Source organism: Abrus precatorius, unplaced genomic scaffold (genome assembly GCF_003935025.1).
Source record: "Abrus precatorius isolate BTA unplaced genomic scaffold, Abrus_2018 Scaffold3, whole genome shotgun sequence".
Lineage (NCBI taxonomy): Eukaryota > Viridiplantae > Streptophyta > Magnoliopsida > Fabales > Fabaceae > Abrus > Abrus precatorius.
Genome location: NW_020874373.1, coordinates 508,289 through 532,995, shown reverse-complemented (window position 1 = coordinate 532,995; position 24,707 = coordinate 508,289). Strand labels below are relative to the sequence as shown.

Here is a 24,707-nt window from a genome sequence, read left to right as displayed (position 1 = left end):
ATATTTTATTCAGAATTAAATTTTCAAAATGAAGAAGAAAGCAGTAAAAATATTTAATTTTTAAATTTAAAAATTATATAATATTTTAATTAATTAACTAATACATTAAATTTATATTAATTTATAATCTTAATTTTACAAATTAGAAAATTAAACAATTTAATTAAAAAAAAAAAACTTTTTTTCCTTCCTCTCCTAAAATAAACTCAAAACAACTCATTACTAAGCAAGGAAGTAATAAACACAACATACATCACCTTTCCACTTACCCATTATAGCAAGGCATGTTTGATAGTTCTCAAAATCAAGATGTTTGCGTATTCAATCGAGTTCATAGCGGCTATGCCTATACATGCATGCATGTTTCGAATTAGTACAACACACGTAGCATGGCAAGAAATAGAGCATGACTTTCAAACTCTCACGTTTTGATTTGATATTTGTGAATGGCAACCACTCTGCCGCAAAATTAATTATTTTGGTTTCAGGCTTTAATTGGTGTGAAGTTTGTTGTTTTGCAGAGAGAGTATGAAGAATTCAAAGTGAAAACCAATGCATTGGTTGCAAAGGCTGAAAATAAAATATATTTCTATAACTAGTTATGGCACAACCCTTAGCCCTTCATGTCATGGCTCTATTTCTGGAAGCCTATAAACTTGCTTATGGTTATCATGCCAAATGGCTCGGAAAGACAAGCATGTCTGGTAACGGATAGTTCTTTTGCCACAAAGCGCATCATGGGTCTGGACTCTGGAGCAGTATGTGTGCATGCCAAAGCTATGGTCACTGTGATGTGAACACTACTGCTTTAGCTAATTGGCCTGTTGGAGGTGGAAGCTGTTGGTCAAGCAAGTCCTTCAGGAGCACTTGTGTTGATGAAAAGGACTGCTTTGAAGATAGGGTAGCCAAGAGTTCTCCGGGGTGCTTTCCCATTATTATCTCCAATGCCACCACTCCAAAACTATAAACGTCACACTTGTCAATGACCCTCATAGTTTGTGCTAGCTTTGCAAATTTCAAATTTTGTTATTGACTTAACTGACCCTTCAATGCATATTACAAGACTATGTACTAAATTCTTCTAAATACTCCCATAATATAGTGTGTATTAATGCCCCTTAACTAATTTTCCAATAGCACAGGTGAGCATGATCTACACTATATAACTAGAATTGAAATTGGTTGGATCATGTACCTGGGGCCATGTAGCCATAGGATCCAGCAACTGAGGTCCAGGTTGAAGTGTTAGAGCTTAGAAGCTTGGCAGTGCCAAAATCTGCAAGGCGAGGTTCAAATTCTGTGTCCAGTAGTATGCTGTTCAATGTAACATCACGGTGCACAGTGGGTGGAGAACAGTCAGTGTGAAGGTATGAAATTGCATGTGCTATTCCTTGCACAATTTTCACCCTTGTAGCCCTGTTCAGCACCAATTTTCCTTCCTCACCATACAGTACTTTCCTCAAACTTCCTCTTTGTACGTATTCATAAGCTAGGAACATCTGTCTCCTCCAAGAACAAAATTCAGAGCGCTTTATTATGTTGCGATGCCTCACTTCTGTAAGTGATCTTACCTCATTCTCAAGGCTGTGGTGGTTCACTGCTGGGCTGTCATCAGAGTCTTATATATTGAACCTTTTTAACAGCGAAAAATTGACCCGTTGGTAGTTATGCTCTATAAACACTTCCAGACCCTCCTTGTCCAATGCAGTACTTGTCGTCAGAGTCATCGGTGACCTTGACAAGTTCAGAAAATGTGAATGTTCCATCTCTTCCCTGCACAATCGACTGATCAATTTTTTTGATGATTTTAGCCTCTTCATCGTTGTGTTTGGCTTGTCGTTGAAATAGTAGGATTCCAATACCAAGAAGCCAATAAATAACACACAAACAGGTATACCAACAGAAAGAACAACCTTTTTGTTGACCCTGGATTTGTGTTTGGGGCAAGTTAATCCTTTTACAGTGTTACCTCACCACACAAACCTGAGTTCCCAACATAGGCATCATTAGTTGCTATCCGTAAAACACCACCTGTGGGGATTAAACCACTCAAGTTGTTGTAAGAAAAATCAATAGATTGAAGGCTGAGCATGGTTGAAAAGGATTGTGGGATTATCCCTGATAGATGGTTGTGTGAGACATTCAGAATCTCCAATGATACTAACTTGCCAAGGTTTTCAGGAATTTCCCCAGAAAGAGAGTTGCTGCTGAGGTCTAACAAGATTTGAAGTGAGAACAGATTGCCAAGTTCAAATGATATCTCCCCAGATAGTAAACACTTACTGGGTTCTGGCATATGTGACTAAGTCCTTGCAATGGCCGCTTCGTATTTTCCTTTGACTTTTCATATTTTTCGGTATGTGAATATTATTTTAACTTTACCTTTAGCTCTAATGGGATTTAGTACCAAAGAAAATTATTTTAGATTTAAATATTTAATTTACTTAAATTATTTTTTAATAAAAACTATTGACAAACACATTAGTTCGATAATCAAGGTAGAGGTTTCAGTGGAAAAAGTTCTTTGCAAGGTTACTTTCGTTAAGTTTCATCAGTAATCTTCATAGACAACAGGACATGTTAATAATGTCGTTAGCATGTGCTTATTTATAATTATGCGGTTTGTTCAACTCTTCGAGAGACCATCTTCTTTGGAATAGCACGAAATGCTTTGGACTATAGAATAGTTCATGTGAAAGGGAGGTTGTAGTTGCATCTGGCGTGTAGCTAGTGTAATTAAGTTAGGTGCAGTAGACTAATCATGAAAAATAAAAATGTATTGTATGTAAATTTATATAAATTGATTTGTATGAATATTTTTAAATTTGGACTTTAGCCTAAATTTCTTGCATGGTTTGGTATTATGTGAGGACCAATCGTGTTGTGTTATGTGTATAAATTTTACAGTTTATAGAAAAATTAGCACGAGGCGAAATGTGAGTAGTTGAAATCACCTTACTGTGGACCATCCAAAAATTTATTGGTTTGATGACAACCTAAGATGTAGAAAGTTTGACTGGCATCTGCATAACTGCTAAATGAACATAAAATGGCTTGGCTATAGCCAATATAACCTTACATGTGAAAGGGTAGTTGAAGTTGCCTCGTACAATATTTGAGTTGAACCTTTTTTATCTTTACCCGGCATATCCTCTAACCAACATGTTTTAAAACAGGGAAACACGATTCTTTACATAAACTATATAAACAAAAAAAGGAAAGAAAAAGCGGGTGCTATGTAAATGACCCTTTACTGTATCCATAAAACAGATCCAACGATCCATAACAATTTATAAGGCTAAAATATGTATACACAAGCAAGTTTGCTTCCTGAAAGACTAGTGTAACCTTGCATGACTAATTCAAACATAGGTATAGATGCTTCAATCAACAAGCTTATACTCTATTGTACTTTTAAATTTAAGCTTCAAAACGTAATTCTACTATAGTTATGGCACATTATTGTGTGTGTCTGTGTGTACATTATTTGTGTGCGGAAAATGTAAACAAAATATATTTCTGTGCTCGTTATGACACATCCTATAGCCCTTCTTGTCATGGCTCTATTTCTGGAACCCTGTAAGCTTGCTTATGGTTATCATGCCAAATGGCTCGGAAAGACAAGCCTGTGTAGTAGCTGATAGTTCTTGTGCCACAGCACGCATCACGGGTCTGGACTCTGGAGCTGCACGTGTGCATGCCAAAGCTACAGTCACTGTGAACACCACTGCCTCAGCTAAATAGCCTGTTGGAGGTGGAAGCCGTTGGTCAAGAACATCCTTCAGAAACACCTGTGGATCCTCCATTGATAACAAAGATTTGTTCGAAGAAAGGTTACCCAAGAGTTCTCCAGGGTGTTTTCCCATCATTATCTCCAACACTACCACTCCAAAACTATAAACATCACACTTGTCAGTGACCCTCATAGTTTGTGCTAGCTCTGCAAATTTCAAATTTTGTTAGTGACTTAACTGACCCTTTAAGGCATATAACAAGACAAAGTATTAAAAAGCAAATGCTAAACCAGTAGATAACAAGAGGTATTAAGGCACTAGTTAAGGAAACAGAGGAGGAAATTTTTTTTCTGAAACAGAAAATACCTATTATATTGAAAATACAGAAGTCATTGATTTCTTACCTTTTAAGTAATTAGAAACATTTAGGGTATGTTTTGAAGATTTTATAAACAGCTTATGACTTCAAAGCTTTTTTCAGCTTATTTTAATATATTGCATCTGACTTATAAAAAAATAAGTTGTTTCTACTTTCTAACTTATTCTGGTAATTTCACGATTCAATTTATGGCATAATTTTTTATTTGAAAATAACATATTGAATAAGCGCGTAAAATTGAAATAAGTTGTGTATCCAAAAGCACCCTTAATATGTTAATAATATTCAATGCTCCTTGACTAATGCTCTAGTAACACTGGTTAGTGGTTAGCATGATTTATACTACTACTACTGCTACTATATAACTACAATTTAAATTGGTTCATCATGTACCTGGAGCCATGTAGCCATAGGATCCAGCAACTGAGGTCCAGGTTGAAGTGTTAGAGCTTAGAAGCTTGGCAGTGCCAAAATCTGCAAGACGAGGCTCAAAGTCTGTGTCTAGGAGTATGTTGTTCAATGTAACATCACGGTGCACAATGGGTGGAGAACAGTCAGTGTGAAGATATGAAATTGCATGTGCAATTCCTTGCACAATTTTCACCCTTGTAGCCCAGTTCAGCACCAAGTTCCCATCCTCTCCATACAGTACTTTCCCCAAACTTCCTCTATCTACATATTCATAAACCAAGAACATTTGTTTCCTACTAGAACAGAACCCATATAGCTTTATTATATTGCGGTGCCTCACTCTTGTAAGTGATTTTATCTCATTCAAAAAGCTTTGCCGGTTCACTGCTGGAATGTCATCAGAGTCTGATATATTGAGCCTTTTAACAGCAACAACTTGACCAGTAAGTAATTGTGCTTTATAAACACTTCCAAATCCTCCTTTTCCAATGCAGTACTTCTCATTGAAGTCATCAGTGACCTTAACAAGATCAGAAAATGTGAATTGTCCATCTCTTCCCCATACCAAGCTAATAGACTGATCACTTTTTTCAATGTTTTTGGACTCCTTATCAAGGTGTTGTTTGGCTTGCCTTCGGAACAGTAGGATTCCAGCACAAATCATCCCAATAAATAACCCACAAACTGGTATAATAACACCAAGAAGAACCTTTTTGTTGACCCTGGATTTGTGTTTGGGGCAAGTTAATCCTTTTACCTCACCACACAAACCTGAGTTCCCAACATAGGCATCACTAGTTGCTATCTGGAAAACACCACCTGTGGGGATTAAACCACTCAAGTTGTTGTAAGAAAAATCAATAGATTGAAGGCTGAGCATGGTTGAAAAGGATTGTGGGATTATCCCTGATAGATGGTTGTGTGAGACATTCAGAATCTCCAATGAGACTAACTTGTCAAGGTTTTCAGGAATTTCCCCAGAAAGAGAGTTGCTGCTGAGGTCTAACAAGATTTGAAGTGAGAACAGATTGCCAAGTTCATATGGTATCTCCCCAGATAGACTGTTGTGGCTTAAATTCAGGCTCAGTAAGCGGTTACAGTCACCGAGCTCCTTAGGAATGTTTCCACTGAAGTTGTTATCTGATAAATCAAGTAGATTTAGCCTACCCAATCTGCCAATACTCTCTGGGATTTCTCCTGAAAAATGGTTACTGCTCAAGTTCAACTTGTAGAGCAGGCTTAGATTTCCAATTTCAGGAGGGATATTGCCAGTGAATGCATTTGAATGCAGGCTTAGGTATTCCAATCTACTCAAATTGCTCAACTGAGATGGAATTTTTCCGGAAAGTTTGTTTCCACTCATTTCCATCGCAGTTAAGTTGACACATTCACCCCATTCTGGAGAGAGCTCTCCAACAAGCTGATTTCTGCTTAGTGAGATAAACACAAGTTTTGTAAGAACCCCAAATGCTTCTGTGATGTTTCCAGTTAATTGGTTATCATCAAGCCTAACTCTACTGAGTGATGAACAATTTCTCAACGACTTTGGCAGTGGCCCTGAAAAGCTGTTGTTATTGACTGCCAAAGCTGCTAACTTGCCATGACTGCACAAGTCACGAGGCAGTTCTCCTGAGAAGCTGTTGTTTGAAAGATATACAGTAGTCAAAGAAGGATTATTCTTTCCAAATTCGCTTGGAATGCTGCCAGAGAAGTTATTGGTGAACACAGAAAAGTGAATTAAAGCAGTTAGTTGAGAAATGGTTTCTGGCAACTCTCCATGCAAGCTATTGGTGTTGACATCAAAGGTTTGCAGTGAGGTTAAGTTTCCAATATCAACTGGAATGGTTCCAGAGAGATTGTTGAAGAAAAGATTTATGACTGTAATGTTTGTCAGATTCCAAATTGTTGATGGAATTGGACCGGAAAAGTAGTTTCCTGAAAGGTCTAACTCTATCATTTCTTTCAGGTTTCCAATCTCTACAGGAATGGGACCAGAGAACATGTTCTTGTACATATAGATGCGATTAATTTTTTTCAATAGGCCAATCTGTGGAGGAACCTTTCCTTTAAATTTATTGTTTTGGACTTGCAAAGAGATCAACTCAGCCCAATAAGAGATCAATGAAGGTGATATTTGACCAGAAAGTAAATTTTCAGATAATCCTAGTTGTGATATTTTGGTCAGATTAGATAATGACAAAGGCAAAGGACCAGTCAGATTATTCACTGCTAAACTCAGGAAGGTAAGATTTGTGCATAGGCCAAGCTCAGAAGGAATTGTAGAGTTCAAAAAATTATTTCTAAGATCAAGACTCTGAAGCTCCTTAAGTTGGCCTAAGGAAGAAGGAATTTTCCCATGGGCTGAAATGTTATTCAACTCAAGAATTTGAAGCCTAGATATCAATCCTATCTCTGTAGGAATAGAACCATAAAACATGTTATTACCCATACGAAGTTCTTTGAGATTAGAGAGCATAGACAAGTTGGATGAAAGTTTTCCTTCTAGCCAACAGTTGGTGAGGTTAAGGTATTCAAGCTTGACTAAGTTGCTATACATGGATTCTGGTATTGTGCCACCCCAGTTATTCTGAGAGAGGTCAAGGTATGTCATGTTCTTACACTTCAGTATGAAACTTGGGAATTCAGCAGTAAAACTATTGATATGCAAAGCAAGGTGAGTTAAGGAAGGCATGCATGAATATTGGGACCAGTCATGAGGAGTTGTAAAGTAGTTTGATCCAAGGTCAAGGTACCATAACTTAGGGAGATTCATGAGCTGATACGGAATAATACCTTTGAGGCTGTTGTTGTAAAAATTAAGATATTGAAGTTCCCTTAGCTGGCCTAACTCATAAGGCAGTGAGTCTTCAAAAAGGTTGTTACCAAAGTCCAAGAAAATGAGCTTGGAAAGGTTGCCAATAGATGGTGGTATTGACCCACCAAAACTGTTGCCATTGAGGTTGAGGCGTGTGAGGCTGGGGAGGGAAGCAAAATCCAAACTTGTGAGTGTCCCATTGAGATTGGCACCAGAGAAGTTTATCTCTGAGACAGTAGTGTTAGTGTTGTCACAAACAATGGCATCCCACTTGCAAAGGTTGCCAAGGTTGGTTAGGGACCATGAGTTTAGAGAGGGAGAAAGAGGAGGAGATAGAGTGTTTTTCCATTTGACAAGGGTTTCTGCTTCTGTTCTTGGTGATGCAGTGGTTTTCAGTGTAAGCAAAGATATCAAGAGTATATGAAAAATAAGATCATTAAGCTTTTGAAAAGTTGTCATGTCTAGCTTATGGCGTCTCTCTTAAGATTTTGCTATCTTATATAGAAAATAGATTCTGTTAAAGGTTTCGGAGCTGTCAAACATTTTATGACATTAGAATCCAACTATGAATTAGTTAAAGAATCTGTGGATAAAAGGTATTGTGGCAAAAGTAAGGGCACAACATACAAGTATGTTCTAAATCTTTAACCAGTTTTCCTATTTTCATATTTAATAGAATCAGTGAATTACAAGTTTTTATTAAAAATTACGTTGAAATGCATTAAAAATATTTTCATATATAATAAAATAATCTAAAATTCTTTAATTAATACCTTAAAATACTTGTTAGCTATTTTCAAAAATGTAAATACAAGGAAATAAAAACCATATGGTGTGGGCCATGTTCAGTTGAATGGATTGTAATGTGATTATTTTTTAAGAAAGAAATGGAGGATGATTAGTCTTACTTGGAGTTGATTTATTTGGTTGACTACATCGTTAAAATTAGAAGCATAATTCGATTTTATTTTTTTTTAAAAAAAAAACTTTACCCAGTGTTTGCTGCACTTGCAATGAAACTTCTAAATATAGTGAAAGTTTCAATGTCGCCAAAAAATTCAAAGTTCCAAGTCGTTGCCACTGTCGCTGCTTATTTTCCTTTGACTTTTCATTTTCCAAGGATCATTAATGGCTTTTTCATTAGACATATAGCAAATAATTAAAACGAATTTATACAATTTTATTAAAAAATTTAAAAATAATTGATATTTTATATTTTATAAAAAATACTTTCTTACCTTTTTTTTTTTATAAAAAATAGTTATTAATATTTTTTGTCTTAATTAGATGCATTTTTATATTCAAATATATTTTTACTTTTAGTCTTTTTTTTTTTTGAACTTTTAATTTTAATCACTAAAAAAATATTTTTTTAGAAATTTTTAAGTTTAATATATGTGATAAAAATTAATATGTGAAAATATTTATGTCTTTATTAAGACATAAAAATTTAAATTTAAAAAATTAAAAATTAACATTTATTAAAATAGAAAGACAAAAATATATTTAAGAAAATAAAAAAGTCTTTGTCAACGTTAGTACTGTGACCACTTTTCGGTCTGCTAGTTGTGAACATTGATCACTGTACACACATTCTCTAAATTTATTTCCTTGTATATATATATATATATAGATATTTTCAAAAATATAAATAAATATTAATTTTAAAGTTATTTATTTATAAATATTTATTTTATTTTAATTTTAATATATATTATCATGATAACAATTGAGTTAGATTAATAAATTTAATATTTATAAATAACTATCAAGTGAAATAAGTTATTAAATGATATTTTTTCTTGTACCCTTAATAAATTTTCATTCAAATTCGTTGAAAATTTTGTTGAAAAATTAGATCCTAGGAGCCACAGTCTTCAATTTCATCTTCTATCAAATAACAACCTATCTAGTATTTTTGGAAACCATAAAATATTAAGTTTTTCATTGATTATATTCAATTTAAATTAGGTGAAGAATTTTGCACAATAAGCAATGTGAAAGGTCTCCAACTTCAACATCTTTGAAGCACATATCAGTTATGACAATATACTAAAAGGTAAAATATTTTAAGATTGTATCCAAAGATTAAAGTGTTGAAAGCTTTTAGAAAAAAAAAACTTTATTGAAAATATAAGGAGACTGGAATATATAGACCAATTTAAAAATTTGGAGTCTTGTTTCTTGAATCTGAGTAGCTTATAAGCAAACAAATTTACCATTTTCTTTCTGTTATGGACCACAAAAATTTACAAAATATACTGCTTTTATGACAAATAACTAAATCTTGAGAAGCCTTATCAAACTCATACTAATTTTAAATTAAAACACAGATCAAAGACAATAAAATGGCTGCATATTATCTATCCCCATGTGAAGGCATCATGTCCTTCCTATTGTATATTTTTTAATAGGAATAATTTGAAAGATTTGTTCTTTTTCATCATGTGAAGTAATTTTTTACATCAAGTATTTATTATTTTTTTAGTATTAATTCTAATTTTTAATCTGTTTTTTAAAATAAAAATTTTTTTGGTGTATAAATTTATTTATCATTAACAATTATAAATTGTAATATCCACTCTTTACATCTATATAATTTATTAAATTTAAAATAATTACAAAATATTTTTTTAATTTCAAAATTATATTTATTTAATTATTTAAAATTTTTAGAGAAATACAAAATTATTAATTTCAACTCTTTAGAATTACTTTTTAAAAAATTATTGATAATTTTTATTAAAAATTTATAATATTAAAATAAAAATATAATAAATAATTTATTTTCCATAATAACTTGTTATATTTAAATTCTTAAAACTAGTTCTAAAATTAATGTTAATATTTTTTTAATAAAAACAATATTAATATACTTGTGTATAATTTTTAATATATTTTAGCACAACTTTCAATAAAAATTATAATTAAATCCTTAACCTGTACTGTTTAATAAGACTTGTATTATAATTTTTAATATATCTAGTCTATTATTGTTTGCATTTAACAATTGTTTAACATTCCATTTAAGTCACAATATTCAAATCTCTGTACTGCTGTTTCAGAAATTTTTTGATGGCTGTTGTAATAAAATAAAATAAAATCACTGTATTACAACTATTGAATTATTGGTTTTTTTAATATAAATATAGCAAAATAATCATATACCTTTCCAACTTATGTTAAAAATCAAACGAATAATAATTTGCCCGTGGAATTCTGAAAATATGTTGTATCAATCTAGGACGATTTGATTCATCATCAGACACTTCGTAGTGCTAAACTCTCTATAGCCAAATAATTAATTAATTGTATATTTTATTTTTCTTAAGTAGATTAACTGTTTAATATTCTTATTCCGAACACAATCATGATAAACATATTTAAAATTATTATTATTATTATTTAAAAATATTAATATTCAAGAATTAATATCCACAAATTATATATAAAAGTCAATGTATCTAAAACAATCTTATTGCCTTAATGTAATTTACGGCCCTAATTCGTTTGATTGCGTGATTGATTAAAATAAGTCAAGAAAGAAATAAAGATGGGGAGAAAAAAGGATAAAAAAAATTCTAAACCCACAAACAATATTAAATAATATTTAAATTATGAAAACTTTAGTGTGTTTGATTTTACTTATATGATTATTAACGTGCATGTAATTCAATTTTTTTATAACCTATTATTTTCGTTTAAGTGTCAATTATTTATTTAAAATTTATAGCATCCAATGATAATGTAATGCTAATAATTTTTCTTAAAGCATTATTCTAATAATTATCCAAGATAATAATTAAGAAAAGAGTGGAATCTTAATAAATTTACTAATTGAGTAACTAATTAAAAATATGATTAATTCTCCAAAATTATTAAATTGAATTTATCCTATAATTTTATTGAGCAATTAATCAATTAACAATATATAAATAAGTTATATCATGTAATAATAATAGAAAAAATCTATAGAATACGTGTGTGTATCATCACATTATTGCTTATTAATTTTGCATTAATAATAATGAATTTATAGATTACTTTCAAAACTAAATTTTTTTGGATTGGATGCCCTTATTATCAATAGAAAAAATAATAATTATCTATACTAAAACACACACACACACAAAAGGGTGTCCATAATCCAGTATGCCAAATGTCCCACTAACGAAGGGTATGGCATGATTAATTTTTTATTTGAGTGGAGTTTATTCAAATCATGTTAATGAATGTGGGCCAAAATTATTATTAAGATGAGAATTTGACCATAATTAATTTTTTTATCATATTTAGATTAGTACAATTTACAATTTACAATTTATAATTTATAATTTACAATTCACAATTCACATTTCAAGTTGAGACAGTATCAGTCAAAACTCAACAATTCTTAGAAATCCACAGCCCAATCACACCAAAAGATAACGTGACAAGAAAAATGGTCAACATTGTCTAACAAAATTTTGTAATGTCCCTAATTATAAGCATTAAGCACCAATTATGGACAAACCTGTCATGGGCTCCACAATGTTTATAGAATATCCCACAATCATTGCTTCTCTCTTACAATGAGATAACAAATATCACTTTATAAAACTATGCAAAAGTATTTTATTTTATAATAAATAAACATTTAATTTAGACAAAATTACTCTTTTTGTCCTTTAACTTTAAAATAAAATTTAATTTTCTCTTCTTTTTTTTTTGTTCATTTTAATCTTTTAACTTTTACAAAAGTTTCAAATAGGCCATTCTCTGTTAAAAATTCTAACCCCGTTAAAAAAATTTGTCATTTTGTGACACATGTACTGGCACTGTACATCTTTTTTTTTTTTCTTATATCTCCGACGTTATTTCCAACACCTCTCCCTCTTCTTTCTCTCTTTCATCTTCTTATTTTTAAAACTTCATATTCTTGCCATCAACAACACTAAGCACCTACCTCCAATATGATAAATTTAAAATCAACTTATGTATTTCCACATTGACTCTCAGATTTCCTCTAAAATCAACTTTTTGCCATCAACAATATTAATGCATTACTCTTTGAAATGATTCGTGTAGAACAAACACGTTTCGTACTCATCTCAAATTGTAGCTATTAATATGTTCTGGTAATTCACGCAAGCATCTTTCAAGAGTCATTCCCCCAGCAATCCTAAAGAAGACATTGCAGGGTTCGTGTTTTCTAGGGCTAATGGCCTCAAAACAAGCATAGAGTGATGAAATACGATGGTTCTCCCACTCTAACTGCAAATCATAGGGTGCTTCATGTTTCTGCTATGGCAGATATACTGCTGCTGAAGATATAAAATGAATATTTAAAAAATTGATTTGTCTATGATTTGAGATTTGAGAATGAGTATTTGGTGTTAATGACAAGAACATAAAGTTTTGAATATAAAAAGATGAAGATGAAAAAGAAAAAAAAAACTACCAAAAACTAATATAAAAGTTGATTATGTAACAATTTTAGAGAAAAAAGTTGATTTCATATATTATGTTTTAATTATTCATTAAGTATACATATATTTCAAAATCGTTAATAATTATGCTAAATCATAAAAATTATAATTTATATTTAGTAAATTTAATGTTAATTGTTAAAATGAAAAATACTCTATCATTAAAGTTTAGGTAATCCTTTCTTTAAACTAATTTTTGAAAGCAAATTAAATATAATTTATAGAGTGCTGGTATATCCTCTTTCTCTTCTTCTGCAATAATTCAATTACTGATGCTTCCCCTCTCAGTACTAAGGTTAAGTTTGAGTTTTGATTCCTTTTACACAATACTAAATGTGTAGCCATTCATCGTGCATGTATAATAATAAGGTTAAGTTTGTGTTTTGATTCTTCTTACACAAAACAAGAAAGTTTTCTTTTTCCCTATTTTCTGACTTTGAATGTATTCCTTGTGTCAACTTGGAATTCCAGTGGCAGCCTTCTTGATTGACCCTTTAAGAAAGTTTAACATGGTCACTAACTGCAGATTGCAGCACAAATAATATCCCAAAAATATAAAAAAGAGGTATATATTTTTATCATTTAAAAATGTTATTTTTAGCAAAATAGCATGTCCATAACATGTATTAGTTATATTAAACTAATTGTTAAATTGGATGAAAATTAAAAGGCACAATTAGTTGAATTAAGGGTTTTTTTAGAATATATTAATTATAAAATTTTTAACTTTCTTATTTTAAAAAATTATACAGTCAAAGTAAATTTTGTCTGTTTCATTTTTTGACAAATACATAAAAATAAGAATCAAGATAAAAATACATTAACATCTTTTCGTTAAAAATAAAAACTATTCTGACATTTCCTTAATCACTTTAGTTTTATGCCGGCCAAAGAGGTTCAACTGAAAATTATATGATGCAACTTCAACTTCACTTTCTCATGTAAAGTTCTATGGTCCAAACCACTTCGTTCTTATTTAGCAGTCAAAATTTTGAAAGAAGACGATCTGGTGGTGGTGGTGTTAAATACAAATACATTGCATAACTGTCAATATATATATATATTCAAACTTTCTGCATCATAGGTTGTCGCCTCCCCAGAAAGGAACTAAACATGCACGACCATATCCATCATTTAAAAAACTCTAAAAACCATTCATATAATAATTGTTTGTAATGTCTTGACTTATTCCCGGTTCAACGTCAATGGAAATGTTCGGCACAACACTAAACAAAAACATGATATGGGACAACTAAATGATATAAAATAGCATGTTAAATTTGGGTTTAATTAACTTAATTCCAAAAAAGATGAGATTGCTTTAACTTCTATACTTTATTTTAACCGTATTTAGAGTTTAAATTTGTGTTTATGACGATCTTCACCTAAAAAACTAACTTATAAAATAAAAAATAATCTTTATAAACTCTATCTATAATCCATACAAAATCTCAACACCCTAACGTGACAAAGATAAGCAGAAGATGCCGTATTTAATAATTCTGCAATAAACATTTGTTTTATAATATTCACCTCAGAAATTAAGCCGCTGTAAAAGCAAACAAAAAGAAACATCATCAGACAACGTAGCAATTACCAAAACTTCAATATAAATAATGTATTATTAGATCCTTGTCCAAATTTCAATTTGAACAAGTATTCTTTTTGTTGAACTTCAGGACTTACCAAAATGAAGGAAACTTGTCAGCTGATAATTTTCTCTCTGGTTTTGTCTTGTACACTTGTAGAGATTTCAGCACAGAAAGAAGCAGAATCTCTGATAACCTGGATGAAGAGCTTGCACTCTCCCTTGCCACGTTCATGGAACAAAAGCACTAGTCCATGCAAATGGAATGGCATTACATGTGACAAAACCGGCAGTGTTGTTGAGATAAAGCTTTCTAATGTTGGCCTAGATGGAACGCTTGACAGGTTTGACTTCTCAGCCTTTCCTAATCTCAGTAACTTCAATGTAAGTATGAATAACCTGGTTGGAGAGATACCAGCAGGAATTGGAAATGTAACAAAGATGAAAATACTTGATTTGAGTAGCAACAATATCACCTATCCAATCCCCCCAGAAATGGGAAACCTTCTAGAGCTGCAAGTTCTTGTACTCTCTAACAATTCACTCTTAAAACAAATACCAACTCAACTTAGCAATTTGCAGAATTTATGGCTTCTAGATCTAGGGGCTAATTATTTGGAGAATCCTGACCCTGTTCAATTTAAGGGCATGGCATCCATAATTGAACTTAATCTCACCTATAACTTCCTCACTGAGGTTCCTCCATTTGTTTCTAAATGTCCAAAGCTGGTGTCTCTTGATGTATCACTCAATAGTATCTCTGGGAAGATTCCAATACATTTACTGGTTAATCTTAGGAATCTTACAATCCTATGCATGACAAACAACAATTTAGAAGGGCTAATTCCAGAAGAAATTAAGAGCCTATCAAACCTCAAAAAACTACAGCTTGGACAAAACAAGCTTAATGGTACAATACCAGAGGAGATAGGTCTCTTGTCATACCTTGAGGTGCTTGAATTGAATCAAAATTCTTTTCAGGGTCCAATACCATCATCAATTGGAAATCTCCTTATGCTTCAGAGATTAGATATTCACATGTCAGGGCTTAATTCCAGCATCCCAGCTGAGATAGGCTTCTGCACCAACCTTACTTATGTTGATATGTCAGGAAATAGCCTGACAGGTTCTGTGCCTCTTTCCATGGCTTCATTAACAAGGATCCAAGAGTTGGCAATCTCTTTTAACCTTTTATCTGGAGAACTTCATCCATCTCTTCTGTCCAGTTGGTCAGAACTCAATTCTTTGCAACTCCAGTTGAATGACCTATCAGGAATTCTTCCACCTGAGATTGGTTCACTTCACAATATAACTACTTTGCTCCTTTTCTCCAACCAGTTTTCTGGCCAGATACCTCCAGAAATTGGAAACTTATCAAACTTACAATATCTTGATCTGTCCTATAACTCTTTTAATGGTTCGATACCCCCAACTATAGGAAAGTTACACAATATCCTCAATTTAACTCTAGCTTCAAACCAACTAACAGGGGGCTTTCCTCCTGAAATAGGTGATTTGGAAAGCTTACAAGTGCTGGACTTGAGTGAAAACAAATTTGAAGGACCTTTGCCTTCATCAATAATTCGCTTGAAAAATATCAGTCTCCTTTACCTTCATTCCAACAATTTTTCAGGAACTATTCCTGAAGATTTTGGACCTACCTTTTTAATGAATGTGAGCTTTGCCAACAATAGCTTTTTTGGAAGGCTCCCCTCAGGAATTTGCAATGGAGGGAACCTTGTCTACTTGGCAGCCAGTATGAATTATCTAATTGGTCCAATCCCAGAAAGTCTTAGAAATTGCAGCGGACTAATCAGAGTCCTGCTTGGAAACAATCATCTCACTGGAGACATTGCCAATGCATTTGGCATCTACCCAGATTTGGACTTCATTGATTTAGGACATAATCAGCTCTATGGTTCATTATCTAGTAACTGGGGAGAGTGCAAAACTCTCACCAGTTTAAGCATAGCTGCCAATAAGCTACAAGGGAATATTCCTCCTGAGATAGGAAAATTGCCAAGGTTACAAAATCTTGACCTATCAGATAACAGTCTCACAGGAAATATCCCAGTGGAGCTTTTCAGCTCATCTTCCATTCTACTCAAACTAAATTTGAGCAACAATGATCTCTCAGGTCAGATACCAGAAGGGATAGGGGAACTCTCACAGATGCAGTATCTGGATTTATCATCAAACAATATAAGTGGGCCAATTCCCAGGAAACTAGGAAACTGCCAGAAACTTATATTCTTGAAACTAAGTATGAACAACTTGGATGGACATATGCCATATGAGCTTGGGAATTTGGTGAACTTGCAGCCACTGTTAGATCTCAGTCACAACTCACTGACTGGACAGATAATCACACAGTTGGAAAATTTGATATCCTTGGAGGTTTTGAATCTTTCTCATAATCAGCTTTCTGCGACAATACCTTCTGGTCTCAATGGACTTATCAGCCTTCAGTCAGTTGATATATCCTACAACAAACTTGAAGGTCCCCTCCCAGAACTAAAAGCATTTCATAATGCTCCAGCAGAAGCACTGATTGGTAATGCCGGTCTGTGTGCTGATCCTGGTGGCAATGCAAATCTGAGTCCATGTGGTGGAGAAAAAACCAACGAAGTTAATAAACATAAGCTGGTAATTGCTGTAGTCATTCCACTTGCTGCTTTAATCATTCTATTGGTTTCCCTTCGAGTCTTCTTTTTCTGGCAATATCATAGAGTTGATCAAGATGAAAAGGAAAAGATTTCAAATGGAAAGACCACATTATTCATATGGAATTATAGGAATATGATAGAGTTCAAGGACATATGCATTGCAACTGAGAATTTCAGTGATAAGTATTGCATAGGGATAGGAGGACAAGGTAGTGTATACAAGGCAGTGCTTCCAACAGGTGAAACTTTGGCAGTGAAACGTCTTCACCAACATGAGGAAATGGACTTCTCTGGACACCTAACAAAGAACTTCACATCTGAAATTCATGCAATGACTAATGTTCGCCATCGAAATATTGTAACAATGTGTGGATTTAGTTACTGTTATGGGTCCATGTTTTTCATATATGAGTATGTGGAAAGAGGCTCTTTGGAAAAGGTGCTGCAGAAGGAACAAGAGGCAAAGTTCTTGACCTGGGACATGAGGCTAAACATGATAAAAGGGTTGGCAAATGCATTGTCTTATCTGCACCATGATTGCATACCCAGCGTTGTTCACAGAGACATTTCAGGAAACAATGTTCTGTTGGACACAGAATATGAACCTAAGATCTCAGACTTTGGTACAGCAAGGTTGCTTAACAAAGGAGAATCAAATTGGACAGCACCAGCTGGATCATATGGCTATATGGCACCAGGTTTGTTCAAAACTTAGACCATAACTTCCTTTAATTAATTTGACTTAGCAAAAATTTTATGACTTGCAACAACAAGGCCTTAAGTGATACATGATCACAAGCTGTTAAAGATTTATATACTTGTATTTTCTTAATAATTTTTCATTTTTATGTTTAATGTTATGCAGAGCTAGCATTTGCAAGGAAGCTGACAGAAAAATGTGACGTTTACAGTTTTGGAATTGTTGCATTGGAAATTATGGTAGGGAGGTACCCTTATGAGCTCCTATTGTGCTTAGAGTCTGGAGAATTTGATCTACAACAGTTTATAGATTTCTTAGATAAGAGACTAGCTCCTCCTGAAGGTCCTGAAGTCCAACTCTTAATGCTGGTTGCAACCCTGATCCTAAAATGTATTGACAAAGATCCTTTGTATCGACCCACCATGCATCATGTGTCCCAAATGTTGCTCACTCTCTGTCCCTAGCTCACTCCCAACTAGACTCTCAGATTGAGATAGCAATTTCTCTTTAGTTTCAATGTTTGTAGATATAATGGTTCTTGCAAGTCACAAGCACACATTGTCAGTGTAAGTTTCTCATAAATGCAATTGTTGTATATATATATATCACAAAGCCTGGCTTAAAAAAATTCTTGATCTCAAAGAGGGAAATGCTGACATTTATTTATTTTTAGTTCTTAAAAAAAATATAAAAAATGTGCTTTTAGTCCCTCACTTGAAATCAAAACACATTTTGATTAAATAAGATAATTAAATTTTATTTTATTAAGTGAAATTGAAATCACATAATGTCATTAAATTTTTTTTAAAAATCATATTTTTATTAATATAATATAAAAATAAATAAAATTTAATTAACTAGTGAAATCAAATTTGATACTTTTATAACAACTAAAAATATATTTAAACTTTAAATAAATAATATACCAACACAAGTGGAATGTAACGGTAAACAAGTTATCTTTCTTTAAGAATTTCTAGTAACGAGAGAAATTGTTATACACCTGCGGAGTCGCTTAGTTAACTTTGATTTCTTATTAAAATGTCGAGCTGTGTTGTTAAAAACTTAAAATAGAATGAAGAGAATCTTCGGTGAGTGCCTACGAGTTTGAAAATTGTGAAGCAAATTTTAAAAGCATATGAATTAGCCTATTAAGTAGATTCTTCTTTACTAAGCCTGAGTTGTTATAGCCCAATTAGTTTTTAGAAGATACTCAGAATATTTCAATGCCTTTATATTAGGTTAATTCTAATATCTTCCTTTCTTTTCTAAAAAAAAATAAAAATAAGATAAATAACTTTTAAAAAAAGTTATTAAATATTGTGGATAGTTAATTTTAATTAAATGGTTAAAAATATATTTTAAAAATTTAGTAATTTAAATTAGATTTATAAAAAGATACATAAATAATTTCATTTTTTTTCCTTCTCAATCAGTAATAATTATAAGTCAAAAGCTCATATTCTTTATGAGTAATACATAATTTATTTTTTGGATAATACTTAATACAGTTACTATAAAATATATAGATTTTAAAATTAATAATGTAATTATGCAATTATTTCTTTTGAATATTAGTTTCTAATTTTTTGATCTTGTTGTTATTCTTATTCTCTTTTTTTTTTGTCTTTATCGTTCTCTTCTTCTTTTTATTTATTTTTTTCCTTTTCTCTCTCTTTTATTCTTATCACATAAAAGATTCTCAAATGATAGAACCTTTATCTAGAAAAATATAACACTAAAAAATTTAAAAAATTTAAGAATTTTAAAATTTTGTTTGTATTTCTCCTTCTTCATCTTTCTTTTTTATTCACATATCATTAACACCATCAAATATTCATAAATGATAGAATTTTTGACACAGAAAAATTATAAATTTAAACTAATAAAAAGACATTTTCTTTCACTTTCTATCTAATTCAATTTAATATTCATATATGGAATGTCTTTTGTACATTGTTTATTGATTAGCTGCAAGAGCTATTCTATGGATACCAAATTACTGTTATGTTTATTAATATATTGTAACAATAGCTTTCAGTACTATTAGAAGCAGACAGTCAAAACTTATCTATAATTTTCTGTGTTAAAAATTACAAAATTCCTTTATATATGCACCTTCAAAGTTTATGACGTTAAAAATAATAATATTCAAAAATTTTTTTTTAGCTTTGTTGGAGGTCTTTCACTTTCCGGTGAGGTTTTTCTAGCCATATCTCAGCATGTTTTTTGTTATAATATTAAAACACAGTTTTGATTGATAGGCAATGCATATGATTCAGAAAAAATTATGAAAAAGGCCATGGAGAAAAATGAAGAAAAACCACATGTTGAGTTTCAATTTTGGCATTAGCAACAATAACTTTCTTCTTCTTTAAAAAAAAAACAAAGTTTTTGTAACCAAATTGCAAAATAAATAAATGAATTGAACAAAATCATTGTTGGGAGTATGATAAATAAAGAAGATAAAGAAATATCTAATGAAGGAGATAAGGATAATTATGAAAACTCATTTTTGAGTGAGATTTCATTTTATTTTAGAATTTTTTTTAAAAAAAAATCTATATCAATATCAAACCTTAATTAATTTTATCCAACTAATTTCAAAGTTTTGATAAAAAAAAAACTAGAAATGAAGGAGGTTGAGAAGAAAGGAGAGATGAAAATAGAGAGAGGAGTTGTGTATAAATAAAGAGAAGAGAGACTAATTAAAAATAACAATTTACTTATTTATTTTTTGTTAATATATTATTACCCAATATAATCATCTACTACTCTTAATTTTTAATCTTTTTACTAATTAATCTTAATCATTTATTTTTTATCTACAAATATCGATAATTTAAAGTTAATTTCACTTTACTTATTAAAAAAATATTATTTTTACTTTTTACAAAAAAGAAAAGAGAATATTAAAATTGACCTTTATATTATGTTTTGGAGAATAGATACTTCAAAAACACTAATTTGAGGTTAAAGTTATCTTCGCCGTAAGTCAAATTGAAATTTTCCTTCGTTGTTACCGTAAGTTATTGTCAAGACTTCCCCATAATTTCATCACTCATAAGTATTGAAGAAAACGCAAAGACAATGTATGGATAAAAATAAATGGTATTTTTATTATTCCAACCGCATATAATAAAAACTCGAACAAACAAATTCACAAAAGAATAAAAAAATGCACTCAGAACACAAACACTCTCCAAAATCAAATATTGGAAGATTGTCTAACATGTAATAAGCACTTCCATTCAGATCTCTCTCTTCATCTAACATTGTCTAAAATGGGTTTAAGTGCCAATTTCACTCATTCTTCTTAATCAAAATTGACACTCAACCAATGCTTAATTCCCTCAAATTTCACTTCAAGTGTACCCCTCTTGAACTTGCTCGATTTGTCACTCCTTTGAAGGAAGTTGCTGAGCCAGAATCCTCAGCATGGCCCCCAAATTTCCGACAGGTCCCAACGCTGCCTATAATAGGCTTCTCATCCATGGTAAGACTTGGTGATTTTCTTGGTGAATAAGAAGAAGCTGAGAACTGTTTGAGCTCTTCAACCGTCAATGCCCCTAAAATTGGCCTATCTTCATGGCTTATCACAGAATTTGACCCTTGTGAGCTGCTCCTCTCTGGGGTATGCAAAGCCACTAAACTAGCCTTGTTAACAGGTGTAGCTTCTGATGAAACCAACCAATTTGAAAGACTAGCATCAACAGAGATTTCCCAGTTCAACTTCTTTGGTGATTGTGCACCAAACACAGCTTGAGACTCTTGATCCAAACTGAAATTCCCCTTGTGAGACATCAATGATGGTGCCCTTTTAGCCTTTACTGTTTTCCATTGAGTGAGGTTCTCTACTGGGTTCAGCACAGGATGAACATACACACTCCTATCTCTAGCATTGGGGTTTAACCCAATTGACTTCGCATCCTTATCACACATTGGCATTGAGTTCTCCACCTCAACAACCCCTTGATTAGCATCATTTCTTGACCTTGAGCATACTATTTCATCTTCAAAATCCTCTCCCACTTCATCATATTCTTCTCCCATGTCACTATCACCATCATCCTCATCTGTAAGATCACTATCCCAATAATCCATTTCTCCATCCTCACCATCACTATCTTGGCAGTTGTGGTACCTGTGGCTTGTTGGATAAGATCCCATTGAAGTCACCGAACTTTCTTCACTGTGAGACTTCGATGGGCTTGATTTTTTCACCAAAGGTTCGTCCTTTCCACCCTCTTCACTCTTTTCTTGTTGGAAACCATCTACTTCATCCGACAAAACAGGCTCGTACGTTGTCACATTGGAATCAAAAGTTACTTTCTTTCTGGTGCTGACGTTTAGCTTCTCCTCAGATTTGGCCCTACATCCCAAACCCATTTATCTAAATCAAAAACTTCAATGCCAAGAAAAATAAAACAGAAACATGATTTGTTGAACAAAAATAGAAGATCAGAAACCCAGTTGCTTACTGGACTTGAGATGCAGTGCTAAGTACGGTTTTGGAGTAATCCTGAACAGAAAAGACTCTGGGTTGTTCTGGCTTGCCACAAGCATTTCGCTGCAACACCATAAAGATTTTAACAAACAAACACTGTAAAACAATAAAAAAAAAGTACTAGCAAATGCGAAAATTGATTGTTTTTGCATGCAGTTTCTAAAGCAAACGAAAGGGTGAGGGGATTTCAAAAGAAGATGCAAACTTGGGGAAGAGAAGGTGAAGGGTGTTACGTGGGGATGGTGTGTCCTGCGCCCCTGCTGTCTGCGCTCGGAGGGACCAAAACAATGAAGAAAACAACCCATTATGACAGAAACCTTTCTTTTTTCTTTGAATTAAAGCACTGCTAGGCTTTGGCAAAGGGTTTTTTCTTCATGGCATTGGGATCAAATGGAATGCCACAGAAACACAGAGGGGAGTGTGGTAGTGACAGTGAAAATCTTGACCAAGTAAAAAGGGGTTTCTTCGAATTTGTAGTAAAAAAATGATTTGTTTTATTTATGTAAAAGGGACAAAAAGCGAGAAATGACCGTTAGAATGTGATGACAGGCTGTAATGGAATTGGAACATGCAATTTCGTTGTTTTCTGTGTAAAGACGCAGAGTTGATCGTTTGGCTCCACGACACGCAAAATAAGTATCTTTCTCTCCCAATGAAAACTCCTACTTCTTGTTGCATCAATTTTTTTTCTTATTAAATTCAAAATAATAATATGTTATTTAAATTTTAATTAAATGATATTAAAAATATAAATGAGATATATTTATAATTTTTATTTATTTTTAAATTTCAAATTTAGATAATTTATGCTCAATATAAAATCTTATTTAAAATGATATTAATTTTATTTTGTGTATATTCATTTCTTTTATTTATTTTTTATCATGAGTTATTCGAATTATGCTTAAATAATAAATAAATAACTTTGATAAGCATTTCTTTGAATAGACTTTTTTTTTTAAATATCATAATAATTTGTAAGATTCAATGGTATTTAAATAGACATTTCATAAATTTTTGCATATAAACAATTTAAGAATATATTAGTTAATATAATCAAAATAAAACAATTAGTTAATATAATCAAAATAAAACAATTAGTTAATTTATTCATAAATATAATACTATAAGAACGGTCATAAATTTTTTATTTTTTATTTTCACAAACATATTTTTGCTAAATAGTCTATATGAATTTTAAAGGTTGTTTTAATAAGTTCAGCATATCAAAATATTTGATACATTTTTATTTGTAGATAAATTAAAACTAATCTAATTTAAGTATCGATTTTTTAGTATTTACCAAGAATAGACAATAACAAAGTAATAAATAGTATATTTTTATTGATATTTATAACACTTATTGTTATTCATACATTAAATTATGTAATATCTTGTAATTTTTAATAAAAAGTATTATGCATAAGTACTAATTACGTGACTTTGAATATATATTAAAAAAAAGCATTTAGGTAATCCTACACTATTTTTTTAATTATTTTTTATGTAAAAATACTAATAGATAAAATAAAGTAATTAATAACGTATAGAAAAAAAATTTTATGGGTCCAATATGTTAAGAATATATTTGAAGAAAATTTAAATTATTAGTAAATCTCATATCATCAATATGTTAATTAATATTTCTTAATTCTTTCAAGTTATTAAAAAATATTTTATATTACTTGATAAATTATAGAAAGGGTATACAATCAGATCCTATTCCTGTAGAAATTAAATTGCTAAATTTTATGGCATAAATTTTCAGATATTGTCTAAAATAAAAATGGGGTGAGAGAGGCTCGAACTCTCGACCTCAGGATCACTCAGAAGCTATGAGACCTACGCGCTAGCCAACTGCGCCACCACCCCCTTTGACAAACAGAATAAAATATTTTATATTGATCTTTTCGTCCACGCGATGTTCAATATTTAAATTAATGCATATATATCATACAATAATATTTTCGAGTTAATATAACTATTTCGAAATGCGTATTATAAAACACAAATTAGTCTAATTTTAAAAATTATATGACTTAATCTTGCATTATAGTTAAAAATAATTATCTGAATACCAAATCAGATTGATTTTGATCAAATCATTAGTATATTTATGATGAAGCTAAATCTGGGTTAAAAATATTGGTCTGGTTAGTTACATCAAGTTAAGTTCAAGCCAAGTTAAATCGAATTCAACTTGATCATGACCATAAGCACTCATGATTCTTGACCCTGACCACACATATATATATATATATATATATATATATATATATATATATATATAACAAGCTGAAAATTAATTAATTGGATACATCATGTATGAATCTTGGACATAATTTACCCTCTCTTAGTGTTATTTATTTAATTAACAATAACTACACTGGCTTTTAGCATTTGTTTGAACATTTGACATAATTAATACTCTCCTAGTGT

At 31.6% G+C, this 24,707-nt stretch overlaps 4 protein-coding genes across 4 annotated transcripts; 1 reads left to right on the top strand and 3 right to left on the bottom strand.

Annotated features, from left to right (window-relative positions):
- Positions 1 to 783: 783 nt before the first annotated feature.
- Positions 784 to 2,296, bottom strand: LOC113860773 (MDIS1-interacting receptor like kinase 2-like). Its single transcript, XM_027493278.1, has 4 exons — positions 1,970 to 2,296; positions 1,691 to 1,926; positions 1,196 to 1,605; positions 784 to 1,001 (listed from the first exon to the last, which is right to left on the bottom strand). The coding sequence occupies exons 1-4, from the start codon at positions 2,294 to 2,296 to the stop codon at positions 784 to 786; spliced, it is 1,191 nt and encodes a 396-aa protein (XP_027349079.1).
- A 940-nt stretch (positions 2,297 to 3,236) lies between these two features.
- LOC113860771 (MDIS1-interacting receptor like kinase 2-like) lies at positions 3,237 to 7,798 on the bottom strand. The gene is made up of 2 exons (XM_027493277.1): positions 4,507 to 7,798; positions 3,237 to 3,940 (listed from the first exon to the last, which is right to left on the bottom strand). Exons 1-2 carry the CDS (start codon positions 7,796 to 7,798, stop codon positions 3,564 to 3,566), a joined length of 3,669 nt encoding a protein of 1,222 aa, XP_027349078.1. The 3' UTR covers positions 3,237 to 3,563.
- Positions 7,799 to 14,497: 6,699 nt separating this feature from the next.
- Positions 14,498 to 18,225, top strand: LOC113860770 (probable leucine-rich repeat receptor-like protein kinase At1g35710). Its single transcript, XM_027493276.1, has 2 exons — positions 14,498 to 17,759; positions 17,927 to 18,225. The coding sequence occupies exons 1-2, from the start codon at positions 14,498 to 14,500 to the stop codon at positions 18,223 to 18,225; spliced, it is 3,561 nt and encodes a 1,186-aa protein (XP_027349077.1).
- A 2,896-nt stretch (positions 18,226 to 21,121) lies between these two features.
- Positions 21,122 to 22,664, bottom strand: LOC113860769. Its single transcript, XM_027493275.1, has 3 exons — positions 22,502 to 22,664; positions 22,243 to 22,331; positions 21,122 to 22,133 (listed from the first exon to the last, which is right to left on the bottom strand). Exons 1-3 carry the CDS (start codon positions 22,571 to 22,573, stop codon positions 21,122 to 21,124), a joined length of 1,173 nt encoding a protein of 390 aa, XP_027349076.1. The 5' UTR covers positions 22,574 to 22,664.
- Positions 22,665 to 24,707: the final 2,043 nt, after the last annotated feature.

Coding starts and splice junctions, on each gene's coding strand:
- LOC113860773 (XM_027493278.1), bottom strand. CDS start 2,296: ATGCCAGAACCCAGTAAGTGTTTACTATCTGGGGAGATATCATTTGAA. Junction 1,927..1,969: donor ACTCAGGTTTGTGTGGTGAG/GTAACACTGTAA, acceptor ACACAAATCCAG/GGTCAACAAAAAGGTTGTTC. Junction 1,002..1,195: donor CTATGGCTACATGGCCCCAG/GTACATGATCCA, acceptor TTGCAAAGCTAG/CACAAACTATGAGGGTCATT.
- LOC113860771 (XM_027493277.1), bottom strand. CDS start 7,798: ATGACAACTTTTCAAAAGCTTAATGATCTTATTTTTCATATACTCTTG. Junction 3,941..4,506: donor CTATGGCTACATGGCTCCAG/GTACATGATGAA, acceptor TGAAATTTGCAG/AGCTAGCACAAACTATGAGG.
- LOC113860770 (XM_027493276.1), top strand. CDS start 14,498: ATGAAGGAAACTTGTCAGCTGATAATTTTCTCTCTGGTTTTGTCTTGT. Junction 17,760..17,926: donor ATATGGCTATATGGCACCAG/GTTTGTTCAAAA, acceptor AATGTTATGCAG/AGCTAGCATTTGCAAGGAAG.
- LOC113860769 (XM_027493275.1), bottom strand. CDS start 22,573: ATGGGTTGTTTTCTTCATTGTTTTGGTCCCTCCGAGCGCAGACAGCAG. Junction 22,332..22,501: donor GCAGGACACACCATCCCCAC/GTAACACCCTTC, acceptor ATGGTGTTGCAG/CGAAATGCTTGTGGCAAGCC. Junction 22,134..22,242: donor AGCACTGCATCTCAAGTCCA/GTAAGCAACTGG, acceptor TTTGGGATGTAG/GGCCAAATCTGAGGAGAAGC.